We start from the raw sequence: 11,980 nt of genomic DNA, 5'->3' as shown, positions 1-11,980 counted from the left end.
CTTGAACACTGCTCTGGCAAAGCTTCCCGACCCTGTGAGATTAGAATGGAATCGCTTCGTCATCGACAAAGACTACGATCAACCCTCCTTGAGACATCTAGCACAATGGTTTCAACGGTACGCACAGGCGTGTCGCGACATGCCTCCGACAGGTTTCCGAAACCAAAACAATAACAATTTTAACAATTCTTCTGGAAACGCTAAACACCCTAGTGGTTCCCGTTTCAATGGTTTTACTACAAATGGTGTAGGAAATCAAAATCAGCGCTTTAACCATCAGGGAGATCAACAAAACTCTAGTGCTCAGAATAATGTAAACTCGAATGCTTGTCCTAGTGGAGACACCTGTGGACCTCTCTACAAATGCGAGCACTTCAAAGCTTTAGACCCTAAGCAACGAAAAGAGCATGCCCGAAAAATGCACTTATGCTTTAACTGTCTAGGGAATCATAGGTTTACTGACTGAAATTCGAAATCGCTCTGTCGAACCGATAATTGTGGTAAAAAACACCACACTCTACTCCACGATCCTTCTGATACTTATGGAAAAAACCCTAGTAAAGCTGCAGTGAATCGCGCAATAGCTTGTCAGAGATCAGGTCAATCAGCTTTTGTACCAATCGAATTATCAAATGGTGATAAAACACTTTGTACCTACGCTTTCTTAGATAGTGGTAGCTGCGTAACTCTACTACTGGACTCAGTGGCAACTCAACTAGGCTTGGACGTCAACAAGAAGCACTCACTTCCCATATCTGGATATCATGAGACCAAGTCAGTTCAAGTTACATCTGTGGATGTACAAATTAGACCATACAAAAGCACATCGACTCCAATGACGCTCGATGACGTACTCACGGTAGATGAAAATAATTTGGCCCCAGTTGATATTTTTCAACTAAACGCAATGTGCAACAATTTTCCACATTTAAAGCATGTTAAATACCCGGACTTAAACGACAATAGCATATCGCTAGTCATCGGAAACAACAATCCAGAATATCATGAGATCAAAAATACCGTTTATGGCCCCAAGAATGTTCCCTGGGCTATCGAAACCCTTTTGGGATGGACATGCACAGGTCGGAACAAAACGCAATATAATTCCGTTCCATCTGTTCCGGTGAACTTCACACAAGTTCATTCACACAATAACTTAGATGAAAAATTATACCAGAAAGTTCTCAACTGGATGAAAATAGAAAACACAGGCATCGCTTCTTCAAAACGCTCGCACTCCAAATCGGATAAAAGAGCAATCGATATTCTCGAAAACTCTTGTACTTTAGTAGATGGTCACTATCAAATTGACCTTCTTTGGAAAGAGGATACTGATCTTCCAAATAACCGTTGGCTAGCTGAAAAGCAACTCAACAGCCTCGAATTTCGCCTTAAAAGTAAACCTGATTTAAGGGAGAAATACCGCGCAACAGTCATCACTGACTTAGAAAAAGGCTTTGTCACCAAAATAGATGCAAAACATGACACTGCAATCAAATCTTGGTATTTGCCGCATCATCCAGTGACAAATGTCAACAAACCAGACAAAGTTAGACGAGTCTCAAATGCTTCCAGCATTTTTCAGGGTAAATCCCTCAACTCGAGTTTGCTCAAAGGGCCCGATCTTTTGTGCAACTTAACAGGTCTCATAATTCGCTTTCGACAAAATAAAATAGCAATATCTGCTGACATAGATGCTATGTTTATGCAAGTGCTAGTCAGCCCAAAGGATAGACCTTTTCTAAGATACCTTTGGAAAGAAAATGGTAAATTAGAAACTCACGAATATACACGACACATTTTCGGTGCCACAGACTCACCATGCGTGGCTTGCTACGCAGTACGACGATGTGCATCAGACAGTAAAAACGACTTTCCTCTGGCTTCTGAAATCATTCAACGGAATATCTACATGGATGATTTGTATGTCACTTCGTCAACGGTAGAAGAAGCCCTCCAACAAATGACACAACTACGAGGATCTTTATCTCGAGGTGGGTTCAACTTGAATAAGTGGAACTCAAACAGTAAACCATTCCTGGATTCAATTGATCCAAATATTTTAGTCAGCCCTAATGATCCAACGCCTAAACATCAACGAGTTCTCGGTGTTCACTGGAATACCAACACTGACTGCTACTTCATCGATAACAAAAAGTTTGTAAAAATTCTACGTATTGGCATTGCTACGCAACGGAAACTCCTGAAGTATACCGCTTCTTTATTTGACCCACTCGGAATAGTGGCTCCATTGACAATTCGGATTCGAAAAGTTCTCCAATCTGTTTGGTCACAAGGTGTTAAGTGGGATACTCCATTAGACACGGATAAACTTCCCGATTTCAAACTTTGGGTAGACGAAATGGAAAATTTCGAAACTGTTTCATTCCAAAGGAACTTCTTTGATAAAGAAAACCCTGCTTCAATCCAGCTTCACACGTTTTGTGATGCATCAGAATTCGCTCTCGCTGCTGTTTGCTACCTAAGAATAGTCTACAGCGACGGCTCCACATCTTTGAAGTTTATAATAGGAAAGACAAGAGTCGCTCCTATGAAACGTGTTACAATTCCCAATCTCGAGTTGCAAGCTGCAGTATATGCTGCCCAACTATCGCTCTTTGTTTCAGAGGAAATTGACCTCAAAGTTGAAAAAACTTATTTCTGGTCTGACAGTACTACTGTTTTGTATTGGCTGCGAACACCTGAAATACGACACAAAATTTTCGTCGCTAATCGGCTTCAGAAAATTTTAGACGTTTCTAAACCTGAACAGTGGTTTCACGTTCCAACTCTGCTAAATCCTGCTGACGACGGTACCAGAGGATACATTGCTTTAGAAATGACCTCAAGCTGTCGGTGGCTACTAGGACCGGAATTTCTGTTGAACGATTCTTCTCAATGGCCTTCACAGGAAAACATTCGGCTTGAGAACATTCCTGTATTCGTTACTTCATTAGAGTCTAAATTTGAGCCTATATTTGACATCAAACGCTTCAGCAACTGGAAAAGACTAATACGGACAGTTGCATACTGCTTCTTATTCGCAGAAAATCTCAAACGGAAGATCAACAAACAGTCGAAGGTCGATCTTCAACTCTTGCATCTAACGAAATCGCACTTTCTCATAATTAAAACTGCCCAAAGGACAGATTTTGTCTCTGAAATTTCAGACATCAAAAAAGAAAAACCAATTGAAGGCAAAAGTAGACTTCGAACATTAGCACCGTTTGTGGACAACTTCGGTATCCTGCGTTCTCGTGGACGTCTCACGCGTGCCCCTATCATGCTATCAGCTAGATATCCAATCATTCTCGCTGGTGAAAACCCCAATGTTCGCCTGCTGTTAGCTAACATCCATGTTCTACATTCCCACTGCGGAAAGGAACAAGCAATTGCCATAGCACAGGAAAACTACTGGATTCTTCGCTGCCGCGTCATGCTGAAAAGTATCATACACAGTTGTATACCCTGCAGAAGAATGCAACAACAAGTCGACTACCCTCAGATGTCAGATCTTCCAATTGATCGACTGCCATCAAAAAATCATTTTCCTTTTGCAACGACTGGATTGGACTACGTTGGACCTTTTCCCATCATCCTTCAAGGAAAACAATACCAAGCGTATATTTTACTGTTCACATGCTTAGTGATCAGAGCTGTGCATCTTGAAATCTCATTAGGACTATCGACAGACAGCACTCTTCTTTGTATCAGACGCTTTTTTGCCCGGCGAGGAAAACCATCGAAAATGGTTTCTGATTGTGGGACAAGTTTTGTGGGCTCCAATTCTGAGCTGAAGAAATGTCTAGACAACTTGGAAAAGAACAAAGAATTTGTGGAAAGCATCAATCAGCTGGACGTATCACTCGAATGGAAATTCAACCCTCCTGCGGCCCCTCATTTTGGTGGTTCTTGGGAACGACTAGTTCAGATATTTAAACTTTCCCTGTACAAAGTCATCGGATCAAGAACACTCTCCTATGAAACACTGGCTACTTTCACGACCGAAATTGAATCAACCATGAATTCACGACCTTTAACCAATGTGTCTGACGACATCAAAGATGATCTGCCTCTCACTCCCAACCATTTCCTTCTTGGTCGTGGAACTCCAAATTTACCGCCTGGTATCTTCAAGGACAAGGATTTATCTCTGTCAAAATCATGGAAAGCATCCCAACTACTCGCAGATCACTTCTGGAATCGCTTTCTTCGAGAGTACTTACCAGGTCAGCAGAAACGATCAAAGTGGACTTCTGCGACTTCCAATTTGCAACCCGACGACATGGTCTGGATGTTGGAGGATTTTACACCTCGTGGACTGTGGCCTCTTGCTAAAGTGGTGGAAACCTTTCCTGGACAAGATGGAATAGTCCGCTCAGTGAAGCTGAAAACGCCAACTGGATTCAAAGTTCGACCTGTGGTCAAATTGAGCCGCGTTTTCCCAGTTTCGCAGTAACCAAGCTCCAAATAGCTAACCAACCAAATAATCACGCAACTCAGCCTTCAACATATCAACTCGACAAAGATGAACAAATCTACGACTCGTCAATTCAACTAAGACAATCAGCTCAACGATAGACAAACCAAGATGAAGATGAAAAAGAACAATTTCTGGTTCCCTTATCTACTGGTTCCCTTATCTTTGTATTTTTACCGTATCCTTACTATTTTATTCAATACTTTATTTGCAAGCTCTGCAAATGTGGGCGGGTGTTAATTGTAAACAATTAAGGTCACCTTTCTCTCAACTTGACTTTTGACATTACAGCCAAGCTGACTCACTCGTTTCTCTTAACTTTTCAAAAACAGCATGACTTACAAGGAAATGACAAACTTTCAGGTAAAATAATGTTTCAATTTATACGAAAACTCGGGATTAATATCAACTTTTCTGAATAACCCCCTTATTAACAGTTCCCCTTTTTCTAACGTTCGCCTTTTAGTATTCCCCGTACCATGTAATATAATATCCCTATTTATGATATTATATTTACCTTAGTTTTATCCCTGATTTACTATTGTATTATCTTTCATGTACTTACTCAACTGATGCCCAACTGCATGGAACTCCTTTGACTCAACCCTTAAAACTACCCTTACTAACAATTGGAAGTCGGCGCCAATCGGGTCATCGACTTCCACCACCATATGCCATAATCTGTTACCGTATAAAATAGCAAGAATAATTTTTAGATAAGCCGAGAGCAACTAGGTTACAACTTTGTTTCAATAATTATGGCATTGAAATTAGTAAAAACGTCGCATGGCTTCCGGTTAGTATAAGCCACGAGCCGACAATGACGAGGAATAATTTTGTGGATTGTTAGACAACCACGGTTCAGTTTGTCCCATGATTGAACAACGCATGAAAATTATTGATTGTACAGACGGAAAAACGAAGATCACAATGATTATGTAGGATCATATATATAGGATTATATATCGATTACAATCGATTATATAGGATTATATAGGATTGATTTTGAAGTTTGGCCCATTGAGATTTTTCTGCTACCTGAGGTGACTTTTAAGTCAAACTGCGCTCAGTTCTGGGATGCGGATGCCGACGCAAAGCACCCTAGACAAAAAGAAACGTTATCAAAGTCCCTTGACACAGCACCCTAGAAACAAAGAAGGTGGATGTGTGAGAACCAGATGGCAATGCAAGAACAGCTGCCTCTGACGACAACCTTTCGGCGCCATTTCAAGGCGACCAATCATTTTCAAATCCATTTGCTAGTGATGTTCCTAACCACAGCTCACAACAAGCTAGTGCTGCAAACCCTCCTAACAACAACAATCGAGCTTTGACAACTAATTCAAGCGACACTTCTACTACATTCAGTCGACCAGTGCCAAAACTGAAGCCTACAATTTTCAATTGCAATCCCAACTATTGGTTGCACTGGTATGGTGTATTCGTATCATCGATTCATAATTCTAATATGTCTCCAACTGAAAAGATGATCCATCTTCAATCATTGGTAACTGGCCCAGCTAAATTAATGATAGCTGGTTATGGTGCAAACGGCGACACATACGAACTAGCACTACAACGTCTTCGTGAAAACTTTGGCAATACCAATAGAATTGTCAACTCTTTTTTGCAACGTCTTGCAAATTTCAAACCTCCAAATCTGGCTCAACCAGAATCATACATGCAGTTTTCTGCTTTTCTCCTAACTTTAGTGGACACTTTTGAGCAACTTGGTTTTGTTCACGATATTTGTTCTACAACAAACTTGAACACTGCTCTGGCAAAGCTTCCCGACCCTGTGAGATTAGAATGGAATCGCTTCGTCATCGACAAAGACTACGATCAACCCTCCTTGAGACATCTAGCACAATGGTTTCAACGGTACGCACAGGCGTGTCGCGACATGCCTCCGACAGGTTTCCGAAACCAAAACAATAACAATTTTAACAATTCTTCTGGAAACGCTAAACACCCTAGTGGTTCCCGTTTCAATGGTTTTACTACAAATGGTGTAGGAAATCAAAATCAGCGCTTTAACCATCAGGGAGATCAACAAAACTCTAGTGCTCAGAATAATGTAAACTCGAATGCTTGTCCTAGTGGAGACACCTGTGGACCTCTCTACAAATGCGAGCACTTCAAAGCTTTAGACCCTAAGCAACGAAAAGAGCATGCCCGAAAAATGCACTTATGCTTTAACTGTCTAGGGAATCATAGGTTTACTGACTGCAATTCGAAATCGCTCTGTCGAACCGATAATTGTGGTAAAAAACACCACACTCTACTCCACGATCCTTCTGATACTTATGGAAAAAACCCTAGTAAAGCTGCAGTGAATCGCGCAATAGCTTGTCAGAGATCAGGTCAATCAGCTTTTGTACCAATCGAATTATCAAATGGTGATAAAACACTTTGTACCTACGCTTTCTTAGATAGTGGTAGCTGCGTAACTCTACTACTGGACTCAGTGGCAACTCAACTAGGCTTGGACGTCAACAAGAAGCACTCACTTCCCATATCTGGATATCATGAGACCAAGTCAGTTCAAGTTACATCTGTGGATGTACAAATTAGACCATACAAAAGCACATCGACTCCAATGACGCTCGATGACGTACTCACGGTAGATGAAAATAATTTGGCCCCAGTTGATATTTTTCAACTAAACGCAATGTGCAACAATTTTCCACATTTAAAGCATGTTAAATACCCGGACTTAAACGACAATAGCATATCGCTAGTCATCGGAAACAACAATCCAGAATATCATGAGATCAAAAATACCGTTTATGGCCCCAAGAGTGTTCCCTGGGCTATCGAAACCCTTTTGGGATGGACATGCACAGGTCGGAACAAAACGCAATATAATTCCGTTCCATCTGTTCCGGTGAACTTCACACAAGTTCATTCACACAATAACTTAGATGAAAAATTATACCAGAAAGCTCTCAACTGGATGAAAATAGAAAACACAGGCATCGCTTCTTCAAAACGCTCGCACTCCAAATCGGATAAAAGAGCAATCGATATTCTCGAAAACTCTTGTACTTTAGTAGATGGTCACTATCAAATTGACCTTCTTTGGAAAGAGGATACTGATCTTCCAAATAACCGTTGGCTAGCTGAAAAGCAACTCAACAGCCTCGAATTTCGCCTTAAAAGTAAACCTGATTTAAGGGAGAAATACCGCGCAACAGTCATCACTGACTTAGAAAAAGGCTTTGTCACCAAAATAGATGCAAAACATGACACTGCAATCAAATCTTGGTATTTGCCGCATCATCCAGTGACAAATGTCAACAAACCAGACAAAGTTAGACGAGTCTCAAATGCTTCCAGCATTTTTCAGGGTAAATCCCTCAACTCGAGTTTGCTCAAAGGGCCCGATCTTTTGTGCAACTTAACAGGTCTCATAATTCGCTTTCGACAAAATAAAATAGCAATATCTGCTGACATAGATGCTATGTTTATGCAAGTGCTAGTCAGCCCAAAGGATAGACCTTTTCTAAGATACCTTTGGAAAGAAAATGGTAAATTAGAAACTCACGAATATACACGACACATTTTCGGTGCCACAGACTCACCATGCGTGGCTTGCTACGCAGTACGACGATGTGCATCAGACAGTAAAAACGACTTTCCTCTGGCTTCTGAAATCATTCAACGGAATATCTACATGGATGATTTGTATGTCACTTCGTCAACGGTAGAAGAAGCCCTCCAACAAATGACACAACTACGAGGATCTTTATCTCGAGGTGGGTTCAACTTGAATAAGTGGAACTCAAACAGTAAACCATTCCTGGATTCAATTGATCCAAATATTTTAGTCAGCCCTAATGATCCAACGCCTAAACATCAACGAGTTCTCGGTGTTCACTGGAATACCAACACTGACTGCTACTTCATCGATAACAAAAAGTTTGTAAAAATTCTACGTATTGGCATTGCTACGCAACGGAAACTCCTGAAGTATACCGCTTCTTTATTTGACCCACTCGGAATAGTGGCTCCATTGACAATTCGGATTCGAAAAGTTCTCCAATCTGTTTGGTCACAAGGTGTTAAGTGGGATACTCCATTAGACACGGATAAACTTCCCGATTTCAAACTTTGGGTAGACGAAATGGAAAATTTCGAAACTGTTTCATTCCAAAGGAACTTCTTTGATAAAGAAAACCCTGCTTCAATCCAGCTTCACACGTTTTGTGATGCATCAGAATTCGCTCTCGCTGCTGTTTGCTACCTAAGAATAGTCTACAGCGACGGCTCCACATCTTTGAAGTTTATAATAGGAAAGACAAGAGTCGCTCCTATGAAACGTGTTACAATTCCCAATCTCGAGTTGCAAGCTGCAGTATATGCTGCCCAACTATCGCTCTTTGTTTCAGAGGAAATTGACCTCAAAGTTGAAAAAACTTATTTCTGGTCTGACAGTACTACTGTTTTGTATTGGCTGCGAACACCTGAAATACGACACAAAATTTTCGTCGCTAATCGGCTTCAGAAAATTTTAGACGTTTCTAAACCTGAACAGTGGTTTCACGTTCCAACTCTGCTAAATCCTGCTGACGACGGTACCAGAGGATACATTGCTTTAGAAATGACCTCAAGCTGTCGGTGGCTACTAGGACCGGAATTTCTGTTGAACGATTCTTCTCAATGGCCTTCACAGGAAAACATTCGGCTTGAGAACATTCCTGTATTCGTTACTTCATTAGAGTCTAAATTTGAGCCTATATTTGACATCAAACGCTTCAGCAACTGGAAAAGACTAATACGGACAGTTGCATACTGCTTCTTATTCGCAGAAAATCTCAAACGGAAGATCAACAAACAGTCGAAGGTCGATCTTCAACTCTTGCATCTAACGAAATCGCACTTTCTCATAATTAAAACTGCCCAAAGGACAGATTTTGTCTCTGAAATTTCAGACATCAAAAAAGAAAAACCAATTGAAGGCAAAAGTAGACTTCGAACATTAGCACCGTTTGTGGACAACTTCGGTATCCTGCGTTCTCGTGGACGTCTCACGCGTGCCCCTATCATGCTATCAGCTAGATATCCAATCATTCTCGCTGGTGAAAACCCCAATGTTCGCCTGCTGTTAGCTAACATCCATGTTCTACATTCCCACTGCGGAAAGGAACAAGCAATTGCCATAGCACAGGAAAACTACTGGATTCTTCGCTGCCGCGTCATGCTGAAAAGTATCATACACAGTTGTATACCCTGCAGAAGAATGCAACAACAAGTCGACTACCCTCAGATGTCAGATCTTCCAATTGATCGACTGCCATCAAAAAATCATTTTCCTTTTGCAACGACTGGATTGGACTACGTTGGACCTTTTCCCATCATCCTTCAAGGAAAACAATACCAAGCGTATATTTTACTGTTCACATGCTTAGTGATCAGAGCTGTGCATCTTGAAATCTCATTAGGACTATCGACAGACAGCACTCTTCTTTGTATCAGACGCTTTTTTGCCCGGCGAGGAAAACCATCGAAAATGGTTTCTGATTGTGGGACAAGTTTTGTGGGCTCCAATTCTGAGCTGAAGAAATGTCTAGACAACTTGGAAAAGAACAAAGAATTTGTGGAAAGCATCAATCAGCTGGACGTATCACTCGAATGGAAATTCAACCCTCCTGCGGCCCCTCATTTTGGTGGTTCTTGGGAACGACTAGTTCAGATATTTAAACTTTCCCTGTACAAAGTCATCGGATCAAGAACACTCTCCTATGAAACACTGGCTACTTTCACGACCGAAATTGAATCAACCATGAATTCACGACCTTTAACCAATGTGTCTGACGACATCAAAGATGATCTGCCTCTCACTCCCAACCATTTCCTTCTTGGTCGTGGAACTCCAAATTTACCGCCTGGTATCTTCAAGGACAAGGATTTATCTCTGTCAAAATCATGGAAAGCATCCCAACTACTCGCAGATCACTTCTGGAATCGCTTTCTTCGAGAGTACTTACCAGGTCAGCAGAAACGATCAAAGTGGACTTCTGCGACTTCCAATTTGCAACCCGACGACATGGTCTGGATGTTGGAGGATTTTACACCTCGTGGACTGTGGCCTCTTGCTAAAGTGGTGGAAACCTTTCCTGGACAAGATGGAATAGTCCGCTCAGTGAAGCTGAAAACGCCAACTGGATTCAAAGTTCGACCTGTGGTCAAATTGAGCCGCGTTTTCCCAGTTTCGCAGTAACCAAGCTCCAAATAGCTAACCAACCAAATAATCACGCAACTCAGCCTTCAACATATCAACTCGACAAAGATGAACAAATCTACGACTCGTCAATTCAACTAAGACAATCAGCTCAACGATAGACAAACCAAGATGAAGATGAAAAAGAACAATTTCTGGTTCCCTTATCTACTGGTTCCCTTATCTTTGTATTTTTACCGTATCCTTACTATTTTATTCAATACTTTATTTGCAAGCTCTGCAAATGTGGGCGGGTGTTAATTGTAAACAATTAAGGTCACCTTTCTCTCAACTTGACTTTTGACATTACAGCCAAGCTGACTCACTCGTTTCTCTTAACTTTTCAAAAACAGCATGACTTACAAGGAAATGACAAACTTTCAGGTAAAATAATGTTTCAATTTATACGAAAACTCGGGATTAATATCAACTTTTCTGAATAACCCCCTTATTAACAGTTCCCCTTTTTCTAACGTTCGCCTTTTAGTATTCCCCGTACCATGTAATATAATATCCCTATTTATGATATTATATTTACCTTAGTTTTATCCCTGATTTACTATTGTATTATCTTTCATGTACTTACTCAACTGATGCCCAACTGCATGGAACTCCTTTGACTCAACCCTTAAAACTACCCTTACTAACAATTGGAAGTCGGCGCCAATCGGGTCATCGACTTCCACCACCATATGCCATAATCTGTTACCGTATAAAATAGCAAGAATAATTTTTAGATAAGCCGAGAGCAACTAGGTTACAACTTTGTTTCAATAATTATGGCATTGAAATTAGTAAAAACGTCGCATGGGTTCCGGTTAGTATAAGCCACGAGCCGACAATGACGAGGAATAATTTTGTGGATTGTTAGACAACCACGGTTCAGTTTGTCCCATGATTGAACAACGCATGAAAATTATTGATTGTACAGACGGAAAAACGAAGATCACAATGATTATGTAGGATCATATATATAGGATTATATATCGATTACAATCGATTATATAGGATTATATAGGATTGATTTTGAAGTTTGGCCCATTGAGATTTTTCTGCTACCTGAGGTGACTTTTAAGTCAAACTGCGCTCAGTTCTGGGATGCGGATGCCGACGCAAAGCACCCTAGACAAAAAGAAACGTTATCAAAGTCCCTTGACACAGCACCCTAGAAACAAAGAAGGTGGATGTGTGAGAACCAGATGTGCTGGTGAAGGTCGAGCATGGCTGTCAAGCCAGGGCGTGTGAGGTGCAAGCTATCAAGTACTAGCTGACGAAGT

The 11,980-nt window shown here is 41.0% G+C and overlaps 2 protein-coding genes across 2 annotated transcripts; both read left to right on the top strand.

The window, feature by feature from the left end:
• Positions 1-568: 568 nt before the first annotated feature.
• Positions 569-4,603, top strand: LOC134840701 (uncharacterized). The gene is made up of 2 exons (XM_063856685.1): positions 569-599; positions 669-4,603. Exon 2 carries the CDS (start codon positions 836-838, stop codon positions 4,457-4,459), a length of 3,624 nt encoding a protein of 1,207 aa, XP_063712755.1. The 5' UTR covers positions 569-599; positions 669-835; the 3' UTR covers positions 4,460-4,603.
• A 1,345-nt stretch (positions 4,604-5,948) lies between these two features.
• Positions 5,949-10,703, top strand: LOC134840031 (uncharacterized). Its single transcript, XM_063855658.1, has one exon. It carries the CDS (start codon positions 5,949-5,951, stop codon positions 10,701-10,703), a length of 4,755 nt encoding a protein of 1,584 aa, XP_063711728.1.
• The last annotated feature ends 1,277 nt before the right edge of the window (positions 10,704-11,980 follow it).

This window comes from Symsagittifera roscoffensis, chromosome 2 (assembly GCF_963678635.1).
Source record: "Symsagittifera roscoffensis chromosome 2, txSymRosc1.1, whole genome shotgun sequence".
NCBI lineage: Eukaryota > Metazoa > Xenacoelomorpha > Acoela > Convolutidae > Symsagittifera > Symsagittifera roscoffensis.
The sequence above is the reverse complement of the archived record's forward strand: the minus strand, read 5'-3'. Positions and strand labels throughout refer to the sequence as shown.